Below are 26196 nucleotides of genomic sequence, written 5' to 3'. Positions count from 1 at the left end.
TGGATGAATATTTTCTGCCACACTCCTAAGTCTCGAACAATTACCGCCTGACAATGTAACCGTCCTCGGTCACTCATAATGCACAAACCATATAAATACCAGTCTAAACTCATCACCGTCGGTCAACTAGATACGTAAATCATAATCTTGTAACGTCGAAACACATCCTACTTCTAAGAATCGTAAGAAGTAAAATGTTCAATCTATCGAGTTGCTAGACCCGAATTCAAACTCAGATCTTCCGCTTGCCGACAGGGTGTTTTCCCAATTAAGCTACCCAGGCCGTCGACGAATGCTTTCTGCTGAACTTCTAAGTCTCAAATGGCTGTCGCCTACGGTTGAGTTAGATTTATCGCAGAAACAAAGCTGTAATTTCGTTTAACTATTAAATCTAATATCGTAGCTGTTTAAACGAATCGCTTGTAACAACTTCATGAAGCAATCGATTAATGAACAGAGCTCTTGGAAAAGCTGACAAAATCACAAATTAATGAAACTTCGTGCAAGCGACAAATACTTCTTTAATTTCGTCAAAGCGCAATAAAATTGAAATGAATATAAAACGCGTTTCCAGGTTGGCGCCACGGTGCTAATGTCACGCTCCCGCGTCTCTTTTCAACGATTCTGACGGTAGTGCTGATAATTTCCATAAGAGCGCAAGGCGTGCAGTCTCGTTTATAAAGCTCACTGCCAACAACGTGAAAAATAACCAGAATTAATTCTTCTAAATTAATTACAATCAATTCTTTCTCCAAGAAAATGTCTATCACTCTTTTCCTCGGGGATAATACATAATCAAAGATTGTTGTTTCAAGTTAATTGAAACGCTCTCCATTTCTATTTCTTTCGCTATAACATTTATCGTAACGTCACCGAGATGTTTTTCTTCAAAACGCGCAAACTTGAAACTTCATAGAAAAATTCCGAAGAGATAACTAGATCCTCGTTTAAGTATCTGCAAAAGCTCGCGATGCTTCCGCCGTGGCGCGCGTTTAATAATTTTCAAAGGCGACTCTCTTTCTTCTGGTGGCTGGTGGAGGTGATTTTACCCAGCTGCATAATTTAAATGATCTGTGGACGGTCGCCGAGCAAAAAAAGAACAGCAGCTTACGAGAATATTTAACGCGGCGGGGAGCATCGCGACGTTCTGTGAATGATCTATACCGAGGAAAGACGTGCCTTTTCCAGGCGGAGCCGGCGCTCATGTACGATAGCGTGCAGGTGTTCGCTGTAGGATTAAGAACCCTGGAACAGTCGCACGCGCTCAGGCCCGCCAACATCTCCTGCGAAATGGAACACCCCTGGGACGGAGGGTTGTCCCTCATCAACTACATCAACTCGGTGAGTTTTACTACTTTTACACGTGTGCGTGTTCTTTGAAACGGAAAGAAAGACATGGTAAAGTAATATTTCACGTATGTATTTGAAGCTCTACGTTCAAAGTCTATTCCTAAGACAGTTAGATTCTCCTAGAATTATTAAATTTCCTGAATTTCTAATGTAACGTAAAGTTACATGCAACTAATTATAATGTAAATACGATGCACGCGAGACGTATTCGTGATGATTAAACTACAGATTTTTCAGCATTTGTCCGAATAAAAACTTATAAAGATGCACGATATAAAAGGAAATATTCACAGTAAAATGCTCGTTAAAGTTTTTTAGTTGAGCGAAGCAAGTTTGTTTAAATCGTTGATTATATTTCAAGAAGTATAAATTTATTAAACGTCCGCAATTTAGGCGTGATATTTAATTCCAGCTGCGTTACATTCGTTAGATTTCGTTAAATATTTTCCACTTCATATTCGAAGAACAGATTTTAATTACCACGGTAAAAAAAGTTCTAGCGTCTAATCGAATAATCTCGCGTCGCGTCGTCTCGCTTCGAATAAGATGTGTCGCCTGAATGGCTAGGAGATTAACGTGCTAGGACATGCTAGGTATTTCGTATATCTTGAGGAAGTATTTGGACACGAAACGTTCCTCAAAACGGAATTTAATGTTTCATCGCATTAGCGACCCGTGTTATTCGTAAAATGTCTGGCTGAATGGGCGGAATGCTCCTGGAAACGCCATGGGAAGTTCCATGGACGTATTTTGTAAAATGAAAATCGCGAAGAAAAGAGCGTTCATTTCTGTCGAGCGCTTGTCCGATCCATTTTCAGTTGTCAACAAGCAGCGGGCGACGTTTGTTACACTCGCGAAGAAAGTTAACCGACAATTTACGATGAATTACGGATGCAAAGAGACTGGACTGCTGCCAGGAACAACTGTATTCCGGATAATTGCAAACCCTTTCGCGAGGACGAATGGCGGTTTTACAAACTCGCGAGAAATCGAGGCGTGAACGTTTTCAGTTAACGAGAAAACAGCGCGGAACGATTACATTGTGTTGTTATAGTAATATCGTTTCATTACATTCAGCGAATTTCGTTACATTCAACGGGTTTCATTGAAGCGTAATTTGTGAAATGTCGATTCCGTTTAATGAAACTTTTTTAAGTTTCTGGACAGTGTCGATATCGAACAGAATTATTAAAATTGGAAACGAGTAAAATGAACGGTTATGATGGTTTGCCTAATTGTGACCATATCGTAAGTAATGTAATAATAAGTTAACACGATCATCTGACTAATAACAGTCTCGACAATTGATTTCATTTAGTCTCTGTTCGTGTACAACAAAAATTGCACACAACTATCGACGTATCGATGAGTATCGACATCGGCTCATGTCGATGATTTACGATCGTGGCCTTTAAAACATCGTCATATACATTCGCCAATATTCGACCGCTTTGTATTCGAGCGTCGACACGTCGGAAGGTTGTTTCTATGAATTTCAATAGGAATTTTATGAACACCAGACACGGATAAATTTTATGAAATATCGAGCAGGTTTCCAGTTTGTCAGGCGCATCGGCCACACATCGTTCGAAGGCTTCGCATGTTTTTGGTTTATTGTAATGAGTAGTATTACATGTACATTCTTTGCGAGGTAAAACAATCCTCGTTCGTTAATAACGAACTGTTGAAATAGCGTGTATCACACGTTATCACACAGTGTCGTGATACATTGAATTAACGCTTCACGTAACGAATAATTAATAATGAATTTATGAATTAATCATGAATAATGAGATTTTCCCTTACACCTTGAGCAACGTTCCGTAATTTCAACGGGCAGAAAATCAGGTTGGTTCGTAATCTGGACACAATCAAGAGGTTCCACGTTCGCCAGTATCCCCTCGAGGAGCACTTATGGTCCGCTATTAATTTAACATTGAAGTGGCTAAATTCCGATATCGATGGTCGCTTAACAATCTACGAACATTTGCCAACCTCCCGTAGAATATGTATAAGAAAATATATTACGCTGCATTTACCTTCAATCGTTAAACGATCGTTCGATTAATTCGATTCGAATTGGAACGTATTTGTTCAAATGAGAAATTCCAAAATTGAAAACGAACAATATACTTAAACTCAACTTTGAATTCAAATAATTCACGGCTTTAATTTGAACCAGTCTTAATGAGATCGAAATTACAAAGACTTTTAACAAAACTGATCTTAACCACAGTTTGACAGTTTCGTGTTTATGAGAAGTACACCGCATAAGGAATTCGTAACGATTTTAAACGCGGTCAGTGTTTACGGTTTTAACGGTCGGTAACGAGCTGGAGCGTTCATAAACGATGCTTTTTTCCGCCATTTGAAAAGCGTCGCGTGATAACGTCAAGCCATAAAACTACTTGGCGCCACTCCAAACGCGTTTATCGCGGGATTAGCTATTCCGCGTTGTTTGTCCGTACGCTTTTCCGAGCATCTTTCGACCAAATTTTGGCACGAGCCAGGCCTTCCCCTGTTTATACCCATTGGCACCGTGCAGCTGGTTTCTTTTCTCAATTTAGAAATGCGTACTTTGCCGTTAGTGAATCGGGGAAAATGGGTCATTAGGGTTCGGTTACGAAACGCTGTTCTTCACCAGTACTAATGGAGTCGTTCGAAAACTACCACAACTTCGCTCGATATCTTCATACAAGATGCATTGCATGAAACTTTTTCGATTGTGAACTCGAAAACATAGTACACGGACCCATGTGCCTGAGTCTCAAGTGAATAACAAAAGTCTCAAATACGAAACATGATTAATTCAAATGGATGAGTTGGCCAAAAAATTCTTTCATTTTTTATGACATGTTTGCGTTACTATACCTTACTATAGAGGATCAGTTCATTAGTTAACTCGAATGCAGTGGCATCATAGCGATAACGCCATGTTAATGTCGTATGTGATCTGTCATCTAAAGCAAATATCGGACATGTGTTAAAGGAGAGACAGCTGTGTGTATATAAAATGGAAATTAGAGCGTGCAATATATGGTATGATGATTAGCAACATTTCTCTATATATGCATCAAACATTACTCGATAACTTCACAAATATCGGTAACTTGTAACAGTTGATTAATAAATATCATTAAAATTAGTTTCATATATTTAATGTGCGCGAAATAATCTTAGGATCGGAGAAAACAGTATACTTATTCAAAGCAATACATTATACTGTTATTATTAAGTTTAAAATATCATTAAAAGAAGCCCAAAAGAATTTGCCACAATATGTTTCCTCTGGTGAAATATGACGACAATGAATTCGTTGGTGATTCTTTACCGCAACGTCGAAAGGACCAGGTAATTCATAATGCCGGTGAAAAAAGTTCAATCGATGATTTACTTTGCCACAGCAATATTTCATCTATGTTTTGTCGGCGAGTATCGAGGGTCGCCATTAATTCTCACGCGTACTTCCCCTATTCTCTCAATTCCTCTTCACTTCCCCTCGTTCTTCCAATTCATCCCCTTTTCTCACGACATGATTCAATTCTCACCTTCCGGAACAGAAGATACACGATTACGCGTCTAATCTCTTGCATACGACATAAGTGAGCAACCACACAATTGCCAGTCGAAATCCTCGACACATAAATCAAACCAATTTCGCGATAAATCGAACAACGGTCTCCTTATCGCGCAAATGTCGATACGTCGCGTCGTATCAATAACCGCCCGGAAATTCCGTATACTATATAACCGTACGAACGCTGCATACAGTGTGTTGAGAAACTTGTACAACTGTTACGGATGGAGAATGTCTTTCTCCACGTAGAGGACGCGTCTTCGCGCTCCTGAAACTTCTTCAAAAAACAGAAAACAGAAGTGTCTTTTAGCATAAACATCCCTTATCTGAAGCAGCGCTGGAGACGCAGCTGCGATGGAACTGAGCTTCGTGAGAACGTCCGGTGAGCAACGCTTTCTAGAAATTTTAAACGAATTAATCCTTTCCCGCGTGCAAATGCATATGATAACAAATAAACTCATGACCTACCCTACCATGAAATTGTCGGATTTTTATGATATATAAGTAGCCGAGAAATCGTGCTCCTCGGACGAAACGTCATGAAAAGTCTCTTTGTAACTTCGTGTCGTATTCATGAAGAAGCACTATAGCGAGATCAGGCAAAAGTTGGAGCAAAAGTTAGCCCGCGCATTGCTAGTGCGCCAAACCCGAGCAACCAAACTATAAGGTAACTCACTAAGCTACAGCCATTTATTCGCGACATACACGCTTGTACCAATCTTTTGATTACGATACACATATCTGTGTTCCTCGTATAAGTTCGAGTCTAATTATTTGAAACTCCAACATTCAAGCCAGCAATCCGCTCGAATCGTGTTATTAATCAAAGTTACGATTTCTGTACTAATCTTTCCGGCAATTTCCTGATTTCGTTCCAGGCTCGTTCGCGCGTCTCAATATCCAAAAGAAGCCTTTCCAAGCTAGTGGTTTCCCGATTTCGCATCGGTTTCATCTACACAAACTGAACTCTTCTTGCAACTCCTTGCTTTTATGGCAGGTTCATCCGCAGGTGATCCTATCCTACAGGTTCGCTGATTACGCGTCAGGTGCATCCGCGTAGCTGCTAACACATTGCAAGCGTATTCCTTAAAAGTACATTGGCCAGCATCTGGCGCTGCTCGAAGCCCAGGCTCGTAACACAACAAACGATATAAATTCAATTCCTCGCTCTTCTTCCTTCGAAAATACCATAGGGAAGTGGATTTTCATTTTTCATGAGACTGTTCTGTATTTAAACGTCACACTTCTTGGTCTCTCCGATGCTTCCTCTCGGGACATTTCATTTGCCAGATTTACCAGCTTATTTCTTCTTGAGGTTTAAAGCTCTTGCTTTAAACATTTCTACTTTTTTGCGCTCGAGCTCGCTACCTTTCAGCCCTTTCCTTCTTTCATGCAATAACGCGATTCTTCCGATGTCGTGACGCTATTTTCTAGCTTCCCGTGTTTCATAGATATTACTCGAGAATATTGCCTAATTTAAATATATTCAAATGATCTTTTTCATAATTGATACTTTTTATTCGTCTTCTATCGGAAGTTCAAAGCAAATTTAGTCATCGAATTCTTGTATCATAGTTTGTTATTACATTGTTTGACTATTTACGGAAATTCATATTTTCACGAGTCCACTTAAAAAAATGGAATATTAGGTGTTCCTATATCGCATGCAATATAAACGTGAAAGCTCTCTATGGTAAATGTTCAATTTCGTGAGTCACTGTACAATATTTCAGATACAAATCACAAGACGATGCGTTCTAATTATCTAAAAGGAATCACGTCCCAAACTTCCGGAGAAGCAAATATCTCACGAGTGGACTACGGATTATCACAGGAGCTTTGGAAAATATTCGCGTAGACGGCGCCCTTTTATTATGAGCCTCGCTGTCCTCTTGCTCGTCGCTTCGAGAGTTCGTTTACCGGAATTGTTTCCCACACCGTGCTTCGTCTACGGGTCGTTTTCATTTCGGACGACTTGCCCGTTTTCGCCTGGTATTTATTCCACGCGCGAAAATACATTTCTCAAAGTATTCGGAAGCGTGCACCGAATCGTCGACTTGCTTGCAAACGAAAAGGAGGAACAAAAATTCGCCAACAAAAGAGCAAGCGTCCCAATTTTTCTGCCTTTGCCACACTTTTGCAGCTCGATGGCGTTCAAACGTTTTAGTAGAAATAACGAAACCCTGCAAAAATGTATTCTGATGTAGAACGTATCAGTTATTTGCGAATAAAAGCCTGAAGAAGTGAGGAAGAATAATGTCCTTCTACTCTATAATTCGCAAGGACTAACTGGTTAACTGGAAGCACAAAGAAGAATGTTAGGTGTATCAGAGTTAAGCAAAGTAAATCAAGTCGTGTTATATAGTGGTTTCGGTCAAATTTTCGCGAAAGAATGACTCGTCAAAGAAAAAATTCGCTATGGCAGGGGGACGTCCCGAGATCCGGCGCGAGTCATGGAAACTCGGTGGTGCGAGTAATCGGACTACCGAGCGTTAAAATTGTACACGGCGCTCTTTTATCACGGCAACCCGCGTGTCTCCGCTTTCCCCGTTATCTTCACCAAACCATCATCGTCGCTACTGGAAAGCGCAATGTTTTGGATGAACGCTTACCGAAATTGCTGCCTATTACATCTTTTTGTATCCTAGCCACGCATATTTCTTCCTCTGTTCCCTGTATCCGTGACCACCCCTCCTATTTTTTATCTTCTATTGTTCCTATCCCTCTATTACCTCGCTCGTTCACAACCCTTTTTTCTCTTTCGTTGTCCAGATCGTTTCTCTGTTTCTACCATATTCGCGATTACAGAAAAACCTCTAGGTTTGTTAGGGATGCACTGTGAGTGTTTATCCAAATTCATATTTTTTTGGAGATCATAATGAATACATTAATTTAACTAATTTGTATATTTTATGTGTTTTCCTACATTTGCGTATTTTTAACTTTCGCGTAAATGCGTAAACAGTTGTCAATTGAAAATGTTTTAACGAGATTTATGGCAAAATAAATATTTCAACGAAATAGAGGCCCTTTATCTGCATTTCGTATATTGTTACATATCCCAAAATCATAACTGGCCACTTTCACGCGTAATTGGGAATCTGATTAATAGCCCTTCTTGTCTCTCACGTGCAATTTCCGTTCTTGTTGTTGGATTAACGATCCTTGAACACGGCCAATTCGATCTAGTTGTAATCAAGCTACACTGAAGCGCTTTTGATTTCGTTTATATGTTATTTCGAAACTTCTTTACTAATTATTCCTGACTATACATTGGTCTTAATCTTTTAAACGGTAATGTATAACCGTAAAAACAAAATTCATGAAGCTATCCTAAGCTATTTCGCGAACATTCGTTTACAACTGTAAAAAGTCAACATTGAAACCATCAAAAAAGACACCATGATCGAAAAACAGCGAAATACGTGTATTATGAACTGTACTCTAGGAACGGAAAGTCTACCATATAACCATTATACACGTACAGCCTAGTCTACTATCTTTTATATAGAACCGTAAAAACCTTTTCATATTTGAAAACTATGTTCGTAATATCAGAGAACGATCACGTTGTTCGAATCCCTTTGACGATCCAAAGATCGTGGCGATAATCGTCTCGATTGTTCCGACCGATCGAACCGATCGAAGCACGTGACGAAGATACGTGGAAAAGCCACATACGTGACCCAAACAGTGAACGTTTTCTCATCGGCGTAATGGAATTGAATATCGAGCCGGAAAACGTGGTCGATGCACGTCGATAGGCCGCACGCACGCTTTGGCATATTTCCAAATGCCGGCTAAATGCCAACCGGCTGTCATTAGCATTGCAAAGCGCGCGAGACCCTCTCGATGGATTGCGGATAACACGACGTTGGGACGACTAATGGCCCGCGGAACATAGTTATAATATGACCGAATTCCTATGAATTTTTATACATTTCTGTCAATTCCAGCGTACCAATTTTTTTGCAAATCTGTTTTTGATATATTCTCATATTGCAAGATTTGTGGATCCCGGTAAATGGAACGCATTTACATAATTGCAAAAATATAGATATATTAGCAATTGAAGACCATACGAGGTAGAAAAATATAATAAACCCATTTTTGTTCTTTTATGTCAGTTGGTGACTGAAAAGAAGAATTTTCATATGAAATAGCCGGAGAAAGGAATAAACTCGGATCTATTTCTTTTTCGTTTGATACGTGTATTTTTGGCTAAGACAGCTTCCTTTAAGGATGCAATACTTGAGATTGATGATGCATTCTCGGCGTAAGAGCGACGCTCCTTCAAGTAACACACAGATAGCCTGGCCTCTGAATTGTCGACGATATAACTAAGTTAGTTTCTGTTCTCTAATGGGGCATTTCGGTACGATCCTAAATCCTGGCCCGTGATATTATCGTCCTTCCAGCACGGTTTAATTGAACCGAACGAGAAATAATTGCCACGAATAACCTATAATTCTGCGACTATGGATCGTGGATACTATCGTACATCTGTTCCCTGAATTCGCAACCAGTTCCATTGCTAGAAATTTTTACGTCGTTGAAAAAAGATATTGCGAAATAGAAAGAAATTCGGGAACAGGAAAGTGATAAAAATTTAACCATTACGAAGCTTAATTTATTGCAGAGGTTCTTACAAATTAACTTCTATTTAGAAACACGGCACAGTTGGCGTGCAATCCATGCTGAACAACGCGTTTAGAAGCGCAAATAAATGCGAACGTTCACAGTTCCAACGATTAACGTAGCCGGTCGGCTCGTAATTAACGACTTAATTGCAATCATCCGCTTCGTGGGTGCTCCGTCATCATGAAATATGGATACGTGTAAACGAGGTATCCTTCCAGTCGGGTTGGCGAAAAAACTCGTAGTGATGCAACTCATTCCAGAGATGTAGTTTGTTAAATGGTGTTTCGTCGACTCGCTTGCTACGTAACGTTTACAGAGTCACGAGGGATACGATTGAGTAACAAAGAGCCCTCGACGATTCCCGTTAATTACGTACTCACGTATAAACCATGCAACTGCTCGTCTACGGCGGCCCTAATTGTTTGCTCAAGTCGCGCAATACTTAGGAGTTCAGAAACTGCTTCGCGAGTCGAGTTCAGAATATGAAATGTCGAATGAATACTCAAGTAGAGTTGTTGATTCTTAGACCCTAATTAGTTGCGATCTCAGCGATAAGTAAATCGTATAGACTGTCTGACCATATACGGGTTTTGTCTATTAAAACAAGAATTTCACGGAGAAACGTGGCGTCTGATCACTAAAGTCCTCTTTCTACTTAAGCTACTCTATCTCGTTGCTTGTGCGTTCCTATAGGTTTCCCGTATTTTTTCCGTATTATCCGTTTTTACTTACATTATTCAGCTTACAAAATATTTTCTAGTACGTAACTAAACGATTTTCAATTTAATTTATGTACAAGAAAAATCGGTGATTCTTGATGTATGTTACGTCCGGTGACTCCCTACACAAACCAGGCCCCACGCCGGGGACAATATGGCTGTCAGATGTCTACACACCCTTATTGCGTACCCTCAATAATCTTAAGGACTTACCATAAATCTTGCCATTTTCATAGTTAAGCTTCTTCAGACCAAACAAGTATCCTTTTACTTCAAGTGTTCCTTAAATTTATCGTCCACTCCGGGAAGGTACGGTATTTCCCGCTAGCAACTTTCTCTCGGGGGCGGCTAGAACCCCTCCTTGCCCACCAACCTTTTTCTTATCCAATCAGAAGCAATGGCTATTGCCCTCACTTTCCTAGCCAAAAATTATCATCAACAAATCCGATGATCCCGTACGCTAGACACACCCATCAATAGCTTTCCTCCGCCATAGTATCATCACCGAGCTTCATTGATTTTCCATCCTTAGATCAGCCAACATCTCTTAACTGGTTTTCCACCCTTAGATCAGTCATTTATTTAACTTATATCTATATTCACCGAGCGTAACTGTCTATATCTATAAAGTTGTTGGAATAAAGTGTATATTGTAACCTGTTACTCCAGTGTTATAATCAGTTCAACCACCTCTATTATCCTAAACGAAATAGGGTATCGATCACTTCGTGGCGTCGATTATCTAATCGTAACGGGGATTTACGACTCCCGTTAGCGCGCTTCCTCGTAACCGCGTCTCTCCGCGAACGGTCGAACAATGCATGATTAACCTGTGATTATGTGATAAAGCGGTCAGGCGAACTGCCTGATCAGACGCGACCTTTTCTATTCATCACTCTGTCCGATTACTAACGTCCGCTTCTATTTACGCGTCTATACCTCAATGCTCATATTTTCCTCCAAACTTATCATACCTTTCTATCGAAATTGATAATTATACAATTTATGAACTATTTACCTATAGCATAACCTAGAAATTTCTCGTTCATTTTATCAAGAATTACAATTTTCATATTAATCCTCTAGTGACGTAACATCAATTCTAATAAAACTTTCATGAGCCTTAAACCAGATGCTTCATCTTTCATACGATAATCATGTTAAAATGGAGTATAAAGTATGCATAAACCCTACCTTGAGCTATACGTCGCCTGTTACATTCGCCATAAACCTTCTCATCAAAATCTGCCGTAACAATGCACATAAACACAAACATGAATCGTAATGCGACTATTCGATGATGAAGTTACGAGACGATGCAACGGTAAAGTTGATGACGTTTGCTCATTGAGCACTTTGTCGTACAGTTACGCGATATCGTTGAAACCGAAAGAAACCGCGAGTTAACGTAGCGAAAAAAGCCTCTGAAGCCTGGTAAACTGTCGTGGCAGTCGTATGTGGCCGACAAACATGTGCCAAAATGTGGAAATTTCGAAACAACTGCGGAAACGTTCATTCACTGGCTAACAGGATTTTAAATTTTATTTTCTTCTTTTTATCATTTTTTGTTACAAACCAGTGACAGTTACGTAACATAGAGAAAAGTTATCCATTGCAAACTACAGCATTCTCGACTAATTTATATCACAACTCCAAACATGTGTAGAAGTTATGCGTAGCTCGTAACATACGATTACGTTGAAGAAGGGAGCAAAGTAAAAAGGACGAGGAATAGACGAGCAAAAACAAAAGAGTTGCATGGTTTGCTCCAGTATAAGGAAATTTTTAGTACATAAAAGTAGCTCAAAGGCAATATGGAGTTAAAATCTGTCCACGATATTTTCATCATATATGTCTCCTATATAAACGTTTCCCATCCTGTAGGAAAATTTATAAAATCATTGGTAGAAATTCATAAAATTATTTACTTAAACAATGTTATGACAAAATTTAAATTAATGTTAAATGTATTCATTTATGTTGGAAACTTGTCAGAACTTAATACTATCGTACTTTTTGTTAAAGGCGATGGGAAGTAGGTATCTATCCACCGTATCGCAAAATAAAAGAAATTAATTTATCACGTAAAGACACTCAAGATAATCCGCTTGCCACGGTCCAGTTATCGCCCTTTTAATCCGACGCTTATGCCAGTGAAACTTAACGAGCACTCTTGGCCAAAATGCCAGAAGTTATCCGTCGTTGGAGCGCAACTTAGATCCAACTTGCATGCTTTAAACTGGAACAGAGACCATCCATTAATTTACGAACGCGGCGTGGCGTGTTGTCTCGACCGCTGTTTCATGCCGCAAATTCGCTTCCAACTTTCTCGATTTAAAGAGCCTTGCTCCTACTTGGCCAAGGAAAATATACCTTTTCCTTTAATCCCCCTTTTATCTCATTCTAATTCGCCTTTGTCTTGGGTATAATACATAGTAAAACCGACCACAGGTATTGAAAAATGCTTCTTCGTATATGTTCTTATTAATTAACAACGATGCATTGCAGGATATGCGGTACACATGGAATTATTATTAATAAACAAATAAATCATGAGGGAATTGGCTCGTGGCTCGAAATTGAAACGTTGAAATAACTGTATATTTATGATTATGTCCTGTGTATTAATCCCTCGAGATATGATCGTGGTAATCGTGATCTAACCTTTGCCCATAAAAATCTGCCAGAGAATAAACCAAAAATAATTCACAATTCTTTAAATGTTGATTTTCCTATTTTAATTACACTTCAGCAAAGTCAATTTAATTTCCTTTTCTGCAGATTAATTAGCGGCGAACTTTCGTGGAAGTCGTTCTTTGCGGAATAAAATATATAAAAGAAGGAAAAGTTTCGGCGTAAGCCTCCGTTCAAACATTTTCTCAATCGTTTCAAAGAAAACTTATGCTTTTTTATTTTTTTCTTTATACATTCCTCCTGGTTTCGGTATTTCACGGTTCCTCGAAGTTGACAGAAGTATCAGCTATCTCCGACGAACAAACGTCAGCTGCAGGAGCAGTGAAACTTTCCGAGCTTTCCCTATCGTATTCGTATCCACACAAAGGTTTCGATATATCAAAGGGGAACCATTTACGATTTTACAGTCATAGCTTACAAATCTTCGACGAATTTTATCCTACCAGATAAGATAACCACATTAACAACGAATAAAATGATCGACAGCTCCCCACCTTCTTCCTTCAGTTCGTCCAACATTTTCTTTCTTTTCCTTGCGACTCAACGAAGGGGAAATAAAGAGAGAATCACTGGTTTCCACGATCCTCCGATAAAATAGAGGTTCGTGTGTATTGGGCGAGATTATTTTGCTCGTCTAGTAGGGGATGAAAAAGAATTCGATGCTGCGGTAAATTCCCCGTGTCCGATAGAATGGAATTGTTCTCGGCTCGTTTCCTTGCCTGGATTCGACGGTGTCGGTCATTTCACCGCGAAAGGACTCCATAAAAATCAGAATCTAATAATACTCGTTGCCGGGTAACGGAACAGGAGGAAGTTGACGGTAATCCCCGAAGAAATTCCACGGAATTATTGTCCCGTGGGACTTATCCGCTGCTTTTATTTATTCGCTTCTGTTAGTTCCGCGATATTAAGAAGTTCCTCCGGTACTTTTTCCATCGGTTGAGACTGTTCCGCCGCTTATTCCGCGATCTAGAAAGGATCTAGAGGGGAGAAGAGAGAGAGAAAGAAAGTAAAAGGAGAAATCTATTTCCCTTTACACAGCCCATAAACGCGAGTAGATACGCGCGGGTTCGGGCAGAGACTCGCGAGCGAACGAATTCCCCGTTGCCTCGTAAGTTTTTTCACAAGGCCATAGCTAGAGTAATACTCTACGTTTCCTGGTATTCAAAGTGTTTTAATAAAGATTAAACGCAGTCTGAAGATAAAACGCTGCTGTATCTCCGGTAACTAGTTTTGAAATAAACAAGGCATAAATAAATTAAAAGATAAACGAAGTGTAAATTGAAAAGAGTTTTATGCATAAAAATAAACGCACGTATCTAGAATGTAAATTAAAATGAACATATAAAGAGCGTTTTAACTTGCGGATATTTAAATTACATCTGCTGCTATTTAGAGTAGTAAGAGATGACTAAACGGAGTTTATGTTATTTCAAGAAGCGTATATGTACTGATAATAAAATTCCCGCAAAATTGTCTTAAGGGTGTTGTCTTCGATTTTCTATTTTTTTATTATTATAAACCTTAAACGCTTCTTATTGTTGTACACTGTTTATTAAAGTGACATAGACGTTCACTTTGAACGATGTACTCTGTATAACAAACCATGCCATGATTTCCACCATCACCCATACGATCTTCACGCGAAAGAAACATGACGCGGAACATGTTAATTAACGTGCTCGTCACCGGTTCTTTATTTGCCCGTATTTCCCTTCTCGACAATACACCGCTGGCAAAACTGTTAAATTACAGTTATACATCACCGTGTCTTTCCTCTCGTCGGTTCTTACCCCCCCCCCCGTCGAATTAGCGCCCTGGAGACGCAAATTAACGCAACTTTCCCCCAAAAGAACCTAAACTCTACATTCGCCAAGAAATGAAACAACAAAAATTATACAGGAACCTGGAACTTCTTAGAAACTACGATTATCGTGCATTTTATTCGTCCTTAACTTGCATGACATCGTTCCATGGGATCAGAGGCGCTTTCTTACTTCAGTTAAGAGTTACCACTCTTAAAAAGTCGTTATTACGGCGAATCCTTCGACGACGGAAGTCGTTAGGCTGGCTTTCGTCGCGCGACGAAGTCCAAGCGGAAACTGGCCGAGATGCTTGATCCACGCTTCCTTACTCCCCTGGCTACACCGCGCGAAAATATTTTGAGAACGTGCCGGATGACGCGTCTCTAGCTCGTGTCCCGTCGTCCAGGAGATCGTGGACCGCATAAATTTGAGAAACGGACGGGGTAGCTTTGACCCCGACGGACTTTTTAATCTCCTCGTCATGTCTTTAGTTCCACGTTACCTTTCCGTTTTTCTCCTCGACGGCCACCGACTCTGGTACAAATGCGCAATTATGATTCAACGATCGTGAAAAGATTTTTTCGAACTTATCTTTGCGGACAGACAATAGAGAGACGTCTTTTATTATATTTTAGCTCGTGAGTTTCGGGGAGATTTTCTTGCAAGTTTGGTCTCTTTAAGATCTGAGACTTTTGGAAGTTGAAAACTGTTATAGTTGGTAAACTTTGTTCGGTTTAAGCTGTATTAAAAGTTACCTTTTGTTATCTAGAACTATATATATTTTATATGTGTATATAAGAGAGAGAGAGAGAGAGAGACAGAGTCAGAGAGCATTTTGTATATGTATGTGTAAGATATATGAAAATATGTGTGCGATTAATATCCTATTTGTTTCCTCAGTTAACACTTTGACTGCCACATTGGTCATATATGGCCTGCCACGGTTTCTCTTGTGATGCCACGATGGTCATTGATGACCGGAGTGCTCGAACTTCTTATCGAATTGTAAAAATTGTATGAAAATTGTCAGTTAGGGCATTTTGAATATAACCGATAAATAGAAGATACTTTGAGATAAAAAGTGCCCCATTGAACAATTAAATATTTTTATTAGAACATCAATAAAAAAAAATGAGAACAAAAATTTTGCATCTAACAGTGCATTGTGTTTGCATCCATATCTTTGAGAGGTAATCTACGAATATTATTATAAACACACCTTAGAAAATAATTGTAAATGCTGCTTTATAATCATATAATTAAAGTTAGAAGTGTGCATATACCTTACTATTATATATAGAATGAGCAAATACTGTTTACTAATATCTTCTACAAACGAAGCCTTGTTATAATATGTCGCTATCAATTGTTACCACGACGCCACGGTGGTCACCCGTGACCACCAATGAGATAAACGGTCCATTGGAGAAGAATATTGTCTTACATCGTCAATTTATTATTATTTTGCCATTATATGCTTTGAATAATAAAAATACTCCCGTGGTGTCCTGAGCGAAACATGCGATTTTGGCGTGACGGTCAGTGTTAATAGTAACCAAGATATCGAAGACTGACAAACTATACCTTCCACGATAATTCTTGCATATGCAAAATACAATTCTCAAATAAATAACCACCGTATCTTGCTCTTTCAGGTCGAGATGAAGGGTATTTCCGGTCCCATCGAGTTCAAAGAAGGGCGCAGAATTCAATTCAAGCTGGACCTGCTGAAACTGAAGCAACATTCGCTCGTCAAGGTACACTCTCTGTTTAACCATCGCTTCAAATTTTTTCACAGACATCATAAAAAATCACACGAGAATGAAATAGGTCGGTGAATGGCGTCCAGGCGCCGGCGTCAATGTGACGGACACCGCGGCATTTTTCGAGCCAGGAACAGCGAATGTCACTCTGCTCGTCATCACTATATTGGTGAGTCTTAAACACTGAATTTTCCTCTTTCAAATGTCATTCATTCCTATTTAAAATCACGGAAAGGCAATCTCTCCCATTTTAATAAATCGCTGAAGGTCTAATTCGATACGTTTTCGCGTCTATCGTTTTAAGCTTCGCGCGAATCGCAAACCACGTTTTCCTACTGTTAATCGAAAATGAGACGTGCCCGAAATAAACTCGAAGTAGAACTTTATAATACGTGGATAATATCGAAGCAACAAGTGTAGGAAAATTTGATAAGAATGGAGAAATCAATGGAATGTCATCGAACGATCGCATCGTAAAAAGCTGAGGAACGTTTGACTGAATTGATCATGTTAGGTGACGTTTCAGGCACACGAGCAATAACACGTCACCTGAAAGACTTCGACACGAAGATTCGAGCAATAGAGTGTTCATTGTCAATGATCCGTAGGAAGGATATTTACGAGCCACCGTGGCGAAGTCCGCGTAACGGAACCTCGTACTTTATGTCCGGTATCCGTACTACCTAACGCGTTATTCCAATCGAAGGATAGAGGCTAAAGTGGTATAAAATTTCTACGTTTCCCGGGGATAAAATCGACTGCATCGGCGAGTCGTGAAATCGCTAACGATCGAACCAACATAGAGCTGCTATAGTCTGGCTGGAAGATTTCCAGAGGTTAGGGCCATTTTCCTCCGCTCAAATAGGATAAACGTAGAAACGCAAAATTGTCGTAGGTATTCTGGTTCGGATTATGGCAAATTGTATGCAATCTTTGTATAATTTTCCTTTTAAAATATTTCTGAAGCTTTCAAAAAAACGAATATAGGAACATGAAATTATCGTATCGCATTCCAGGACCCTTTTGCACAACAATAGCAGTAAATTGTCAAGTTACAAGTTCTAGACTAGTTATAGACTTTTCATTTTCACAATTTTACCCTAAGTAGAACTATCAAACGACTTGCCATTTCTAAAATTTCATTTGTTTTATTATTACACAGCGAAATATATTAACTTGTGACGTGAGAAATTTCATTAATAAAAATTTTAATTATTACAATTGTGTAAGGCAGCACGAACTACGATAAATCGTACGCTATCGACTTTTTTAGCGTTTAGAAGACACTGATAGTTTCTACACGATAAATCGATAATTATTCGATCGATGACGTTGAAAATAGCTAGCGATGCGAATTTCTCCCATTTGGAAAAGCCTCTCGGGAGCGATTAGGGAACCGTACGAACGTGAAACATGTATCGTCCTGTGTAGGCTCGTGTATCGTCCAGATCTGATAGCGTGTTCCGTTGTTTGCATGGACCCCCTGTTGCGACACAGGAAATTCCGTACGTGATGATGCACTACGAAAAAAACTACACGGGGAACGCGCGGTTTTACGGTTTTTGCGTGGACCTACTGGAGGCGGTGGCAAGGGAAGTCGGCTTCTCATACAGATTGGAGCTGGTACCGGACAGGAAGTACGGCGCGAAAGACCCGGAAACCGGGGAGTGGAACGGCATCGTCAGAGAACTCATGCGACATGTATGATTTGGTTTGTTTAATTTCTCTCATCTCACTTGGTTCTCACACCTTTCTCTCCCACGCGCGTGATTTCCACCTAGGTAACTATAGATACACACTCTAACCAATCTTACACAGTTAACATTCTCTAGACTGCCTTTGTCTCTTTCCAATATTAGATCACTCTTTTCATTGTTTTAGTCGATACAAGTTTACATAACGATTTAATGTCTCCTTACACTTGTGAATAGTCTCATACGCACCTGATAGTTACATTAGCCTAGACACTCGAATTTAACGTTTAACAAATTGAAACGTTATCGCTTCAATATGGAATGCGCCCATTGGTATCGTAATTAAAAATTACGTTATCTATCGAGGAACATTAATTCTATCCTAATAATGAAATAATATTATGTGATATTGAGTACTAATAAATGTCGAAATATCAATTAATATCTTCTACGTTTAATGTAGATAACGTAACTTTTAGTTCGCATATCAATTGTCGTGTTCCATAATTAAAGTGTTAACGTACAATGTACTCTTAGTGTCAGTGAATTAGGTGGTTGCTGTAAACACAGATACATAGATAAACATAGATAAAGGACATGTGTAGGTAATAGACAATCCCTCGGGAATACTTCGAATAACCGCGAAACACTTCGACTCTCGATAGGATTCAAGGGTGAAATACTTGTTACACCACGAAGATTTGCTGCATGAATCCAAGGCGAAAGTTGCAACACAACGTACGAAAAGGATTTTTTGATCGCTCCATTTCGATTAAAATCACCTCTCACCAGGATGATACAGAGCAACATAAAAGACCCACCTCCGTTCACTTTTGTACTCGCGCTGATTATTAGGACGTCTCTCGACTCGTCGTTTATTCAGACCTGTCCACCTTCTAAATCATCGTAATCGATCATTCGCGCGACTTGTCTCGCCTCGTCTGACCGAGGAGTCGAAGCTAAATCACCGACTATCGCCGCATCGCGTAATAAAGCCCATAAATCGAGCATGGATCACGAGCTGTTAATTGACATTAGTCAATTGACCACTGAGAAACCTATGAACCAAGTCTCAAATTTCTTTCATTATAAAATAACACGATAGAAGAATTTGCAACAAACTATTTAATTGCAGATACACATATTTAATTAATCATATATCCATTAAGTTGTTGTATATGAATAGTTGTATTTCTACGAAGGTTGAATTTCAAAGGCTACTATCATCTCATATAAATTTCGGCCTATTATATTATAATTATATCACAGTATACTATACGTATTATGTAGAAGTATTAAAACCTCGTTACTAATCGTCGTAGACAATTAATCAAGATATCCATTCGAGTTCCTATGTGAGTTTAAATTTGGGAAAACTGCTGTGTAAATTTCTTTAAAAATTATCATTATTATTATTATTTAAAGAGCCTGTAAAAGAAGTAACTATGATAACTAGATTCCAAGAATTTTTTAACTTTAAAACTGATACTTCTTGTAAATCTTGATTCATAAAATTACTTATTCGTTGAGGAAATATTAAGCATATGTATAGATAATGTTTAGAAGATTTTATACTCTGCTATAAAATAATTTCAAATCACCTGATGGTTACAAGAACGATTCGATTAGGATGAAAAGTTAATCACGGATAGGGATTCTTGTCATAACGCAGAAATTTCGGAACTTCTCTGTCTTCCTCTTCGGGAATCTGTTCGTTTTGGGGTAAAGTTGACGTGATTAACGGAACTCGCGAACACACATGCCTAATTTGCAATTCGGGAGAATAGCGAAGGTTCGATGTGCGAGCACGCCTCTGAATTTCCCCATTTACCGAAACACCCCGCCCCGCTGGTGGAACTTAAATTAAACTTAAATGAATTCGATTTTCCAATTACTCGACCACAAAACCACTCCATCACCGCAAATTACACGGATCTCTTCTATGTTCAGCGAACACACGTGTATCTGGAAAACAAGATCTTTTCATTCCCCTCCCCCAATCGTACCGCGTGTCACAAAGTAGGTGGCAAAGTTCATTTACGAGTTCAAATGAGTTTTCGTTTGAGTCTTATTCGAGCCTCTCAAAAGACAAACTGCTCGATTTCTTGAATGTTTTATAAGATTGTTGCTTTGTAAAATTTCCCAATTTCATTACATAAGCACGCGATTGATGTGCAATTTTCAAGAAACAAATTACTTCCAGGAGTTCATTTGTTATGAAAATTAGCAGGAAATTCTGATAAAATTAAAATACAAAATACGAAGATTAAAATAGGAAAATTAAACGAAGAATTATTAAAATTATTAGAATTATAAATTATAAGCGAATGGAGAATGTAGATAATATTCTGCGCCGAATTGTACACAGAGAGTGTTTAAAATCCAACTAGGTGAATTTTCGAGTCATTTTACCTATCCAGAGTGTCGCGTTCATTCGAGACTTTTACTTTCAAAATGAATTATACCGTCGCGTCGAAAATCCCCACGCGGGAGAGAAGGCGCAGGTAGAAACACTCTCTTTCGTCGTTTCGTTTGCCTCTTTCACGTTCTTGCAACTGAGTTGCCTTGTACGCGTGGCTACATTATCCCGAGGGAACGTTCGTGGTAATAGTCTATCGAGTGGTAATCCATTTAGCCGGTAATCAGCATCGAACGCCGTCCAGTACGAGGCTCTACGCGTCGTGCATTTGCGGTAAATATCGATCAGATTCGTTCGAGACACGTGGTACAATGGAGGCTCGATCGTCGACAAACATCGTCTCTCTCTTTTCCCTTTTTCGGCTACTTTCGAGTAGGAGACACTATATGCGAAGAATAATTGGGATAATTTATAAATCGAACTGTAGATTGGTACAAAGTAGCAGCTATCTTACAGTTAAATGCCTCGAGGAACGTTAGTGGTAAAAGCTGAAATGTTAGAAAGAAGAAAAGAAAAGCTAGCTTCTCATTTGTGTAACCGATTATCCTTACAAAGAGTGGGTAGAAAACTTTCTGACAAAGATGAGAGGAAACTAAAGGCAAATTAGAGAAGCTACGAAGGGATAGAGTAGTGAAAAAATGATTAATATTCAAGTAGAAATGCTCGAAAAATGAGAGAGGAACAGGGGATCTTAATGAAAAAGGGAAGGTTAATAAAACAAAAGTAAAAGAGAAAACATATGAATGATGTGGTAGAAGCAAGGTATTATAGGATGGGGAAAAAAGAGTCTTACAGATACGTACGGATAAAGAGAAAGCAAAAAAGGTCGGGAAAGTGAGGTCAGAAAAGAGAAGAGGAAGAAGAAGAGGACAAAAGGTAGTAGCTCCTTTTTATGGTCCCCGTAGGAGCAGCCGTACGTAATGCTGAAGAGCAGAGGGAATTTCAGCGGGAACGCACGTTACGAGGGCTTCTGCATCGACCTACTCAAGGAGATAGCTCACATGGTGGGCTTCGCCTACAGGATCGAGCTCGTGCCGGATGGCAAGTACGGCGTTTACGATTACGAGACTGGCGAGTGGAACGGAATAGTCCGCCAGCTGATAGACAAGGTGAGTATGTCTATTCTCGAAGCGTCTACGCTCGTGGAAATTTACATGTAACCGCGCCGCCACACCGCAACCTCGTCACGATCACGCTCTGGAGAGTACACATTACGTTTGCTCGTAAGTACATTTCGGATAGTTGAAGCAAGTGTCCCCATAGACGAGGATACTGAAGCATCGACGATGAAGCGCGGGTTCAGTACACCCTGGGAATGTTGCTTTATTTATAGGATTTTGTATGTCACGGATGCATTTACAGGCGTTTTAAAGCAGCACAGAATAAATTAATATCGATTTACAATAGAACCGCGGATCACAAGTGAAAAACATAAAGAAGTCATATGTATTTCCTGTCTTTTATAGAAGAGCAATTTTAGAGTTGAATGTGCTTTTAACTTTGCATTATCCACTACCTGGCATAAAAATTGGGAAATCAACAGGAATGAATTTATATTTTTCCCATGTTGTCTTCGATTAATTACAAACACGCAATTTGATTACGAATGAATTGAAATTGACTGAGAGTTGCAGTTCCGTAAAAATTGTCACAGCCAATTATAAATTGGGTAGTCTTGTCGATACTTTCAGTATTGAAATAAAAATCTACGTTATTGACAAAACCACCTGACATAACCTAATTGAAAACATAACAAATATGAAGATATATCTTTGCACATGCTTCATCGTTCAACGATGATGGAGCGAGAGAAGAAGAGTATACAATTTAATAAAAATTGGTTAAAAGTTTGTTAAAAGTTCGTTAAAATAATATTGAATATCCTGGAGGAAGAATGAATAATGTACGAATGAATTGATGATTGCATTATGAAATGTCTATTCCGTACATTACGCACGTAGCTGTAATATATCAGATAAAAAGAACTTAGAAAATCTTTAGCGCGGTTGCTAAGATACTTGTCTTGCGAACTCGAGAGTTTCATTATCACTAAATTCGATCTATTATTTAAACTTCTTTTTAAATTAAATAAATTATATCTCCAGTACACTGTCGTAGTACTTGAAACTAGAATAAACTTCTCAATATCCATCGTGATAAAAAATTGTTTAACTTGTATACAAGTTAAAAAAAAGCGATAAAACGAAGATAATGAATTACCTTTCGTTAATTCCCTAGCGAATTCGAAACTCCGAATTCCAAGTGCAAGTTCTCGGCTAACTACCGTCAACAAAGATACGGTGGGTGCGACAACACATTCCGGGAAAACAATTTGCAATGCAAATCGCGAGCCGATGCAACGGAACGATGGAAATGTGTGCACCGTGTTCCCTACTGGCTCGTGTGAGAGGTGCGAAACCATGGTTCCGTGTATGGTAGCTTCAACCGTCAACCAAATGAGACCTAGGTAGCAGCTAATACGCGCACAGCCGATTGATTAAGTGCGGATTACGTCTAGCAGATCTCTGCCAACCGGGAATCAAATACTATCAGTGATAAAGTTAGCAAATTAGCGCGTTACCAACAACTTGACGGAACGTTCCTCTTGCACACTCTGTGCGGCCCTTGGGAGAGATGAAAATTGCATTAAAAGAGATGAAAATTCATTCGACCAACGTCCCGTATGCGTTACTTCGAAGTGAATCTGTAAAATATAGCAACGCTTCGTTTGTTTCAGGATCATATTCTGGCAAAAAAAAAAAAAAAAAGAACAAACGAGATTAAAACCGTCGTGTCGTAAAAAATATAAAGCTCGCACGTATAATAGTAGATGTGTCCGTCCAACTCTCTCTCTCTCTTAACAGGGAAATTCCAGAAACTACTTTCGCAATAAATCTCGAACGTCGGAGTCGGGCTATTCGGTATTCTAGAAAGCTCAAGTCGAATGTGTACTTTCCTGCGCGATGCATAATGGATGAATCCGGGGTTCGCGGATCTTTGCGTCCGTGGAACAAATTAATATCGCGGTTTCGGAGAAATTAGCGCGGCAATAATTTTCACGCGTTTACAGTCTAGTCGAGCAAAAACACAGGCGCCCGCGCAATTGCGAAACGTTAGGGGGAGTCGAGCGCGCGCCATGGATTCGAACTTAAAATCACAGCGGAATTCCTCGACAAATGGAATTAACAGAAACTTGGTTGGAGAATTAGTCGGAGCAAAAGATAATTAACGGTTAAACGAAAACCAGTTTAAAGGGGTGCGCGATTGCAAAGGACTGAAAACGAAGAGAAATTTCCTGCGGCTGGGAGTTTTTCCCACCATGTACCCAGCACGACAGCTGGCACAAAGCGGACGGCGCTAAATCACCCGAGGTTGCTGTTATTAATTTTGTCAGATGATCATTAATAATTCTCGTGTCTAGGCAGTGGCGCGCCAACGGAAAAGTGCGACTTAATCGCCGCGATTTTTCTGTAATAAAGAAGAAGGGGAACTCGGGTTGAATAAGTGGCTTTACTTAGAATTCCCTTTCGCTCTCTAATGGCGATAGATGTGTATATAATTTACGCGAGTCCCGTGATTAATGAACGAGCCTCTCCTTTCTTTTTCTTCTCTTTTACATAGGTACACATAGGTAAATAAATAGCGCGCCGATATCGCGTAAATGCGTTCGCTGCAGAAATATTCGATCAATAGGAAATAATTAAAACGTTCCATTTGAAAATTCCTTCGATATTACGAGAGGCTTATTTTCCCTACGTCTAACCTCTCTGCCGATCCAGGAATGCAGTTTTCGAACGAAGTTACGGCAGCACGATCGAAACGATCCGAATGGCTGGTAAAAAAAGAAAAAAAAAGAAAAGCAAGGTGGAACGCTGACGAAACTCTCGCCAACTCCTCGTAGGACTGGATTAAAAAAAAAGGAAGAAAATTCTGGCTCAATCATCGGTGATTCTGCGCGAGAAACTGTGTTCGAAAAGTCTGGTTCGACGGCCGGCTCTGTCGATGGCTCGGCAAATTGATTTAACTGATCGTTTTTTACGTTACGTTACGTTACGTTACGTTACGTTCTCGGTGCGTTTCCATGAAAAACAGGCCATCTCGACTAGAGTCACGATGTTCGTGGAGAACTGTTTTTTTACTTTAATTTTTCTCTTTACCTCTCTGCCGCTCACTGTTCGCTACAGGCTGAATCTTTTCGATCTTTTTCACCTCTGGGATATATTCTAATACCATTAACGCTAGAAGTACCGACGACGACACGAGTGTAAAACTTGTACGAAAAAGATGAAGAATAAAACGCGTATAGGCGATGTACGCTGTCGGTAGAAAGTTTGAACGTTTCGACCATTCTATTTAAATCGTATTTAAAATACCACGAGATACAAGGATAATTATCGAGTATTTGATAGAACGGTCGTTAGAACGATCGTTTTATCGAACGAGATAGAAGAACAAAAGAAGAAATGGAGGAAAGACACGCGAAGGGGTGAGCTGTGCGGTTTCTTTCAGCCAGCCTTATCGGTCGTGACCACATATACGGTTTCCAAGCAGCCGCAGCCAGAAATAAATCTGCCTAGTCTCATGGCGTGCCCTATGGCACAGCAAGTGCTTTTCCAGACGCTGAAAAAGCAGCGAGATAACGTATCTCGGCTGCGTATGCATACCGCGTTTTGCATCGTAGTCCCGAAAACCGTTTTCTCGGCCAAATCTTTTCCCTTCTATCAAGTCCTCGAGCGATTCTTCGATTTTTGCGAAACCTGGACACAGATTGAATGGATTTTTCAATGAATTCGAATCGTACGACTCGTCCACGGGTCAACGACGTTCGATTTCTTTACCTGTTTTCATGAACCTCAATGGGATACCGTTCTAAAGATAGGAAGTAAAAAATAACGATCCCTGTGTAGAAATTTCACTGTACCTAGGTAATGTCCATACGAGGTGATTTTAACGTAGACGTAGAATTTGAAATGATGTACATTTAAAAAGCGAGTAGATTTCCTAGCGTTTTACCCTTGCTTCCGTAGCAAGTCTTAAATCCTGCACCAACTGCACGTCATTTCACAAGAACACCGCCACTCTCACTGCTTTCGATTAGACATAGGAAATTAGATTTAGGAGATACAGATACATGCAGAAACGTGAAAGAACATGGAGAAAGGTAGGAGATACACAACCACCAGATACAACCGCCAGCAAATGAATCCATATATTCCATCACATTTTCGTGAAATACGGTTAGATACTTTGATCTATGTTTCTACGTGTTATATAGCATCTTTCATACTTATTTTTCTTTTAAAGAATGTATAGATCCATGTATCTAACCGCATTGCATTTACGAAACATTATATCCTCAGTTTTGCCGAAGCAACGTCGTTTCCTTCGTTTCCGTCGACTAATCGAACGTATTCGTCTCTATTCGCAGAAAGCAGACTTGGCAGTCGGCTCGATGACCATCAATTACGCCCGCGAAAGCGTGATCGACTTTACGAAACCGTTCATGAACCTTGGAATTTCGATTCTCTTCAAGG

At 39.6% G+C, this 26196-nt stretch overlaps 1 protein-coding gene across 9 annotated transcripts in view; it reads left to right on the top strand.

Moving 5' to 3' along the window:
• LOC117155869 (glutamate receptor ionotropic, kainate 2) overlaps positions 1-26196 on the top strand; it is a 115169-nt gene that overhangs the window by 72143 nt on the left and 16830 nt on the right. For 3 of the 9 annotated variants that reach the window (XM_033332334.2, XM_033332341.2, XM_033332340.2), the window contains exons 8-13: positions 1189-1341; positions 16442-16543; positions 16617-16718; positions 17981-18250; positions 21568-21771; positions 26091-26195. In XM_033332334.2, coding sequence (XP_033188225.1) covers positions 1189-1341; positions 16442-16543; positions 16617-16718; positions 17981-18250; positions 21568-21771; positions 26091-26195 — 936 coding nt within the window. The remainder of the gene's footprint in view (positions 1-1188; positions 1342-16441; positions 16544-16616; positions 16719-17980; positions 18251-21567; positions 21772-26090; position 26196) is intronic. The other 6 variants (XM_033332335.2, XM_076620944.1, XM_033332339.2 and 3 more) reach the window with 6 other exon arrangements.

Source organism: Bombus vancouverensis, chromosome 8, assembly GCF_051014615.1.
Source record: "Bombus vancouverensis nearcticus chromosome 8, iyBomVanc1_principal, whole genome shotgun sequence".
Lineage (NCBI taxonomy): Eukaryota > Metazoa > Arthropoda > Insecta > Hymenoptera > Apidae > Bombus > Bombus vancouverensis.
Note: the sequence above shows the minus strand (reverse complement) of the source record. Positions and strands in the feature narration are given on the sequence as shown.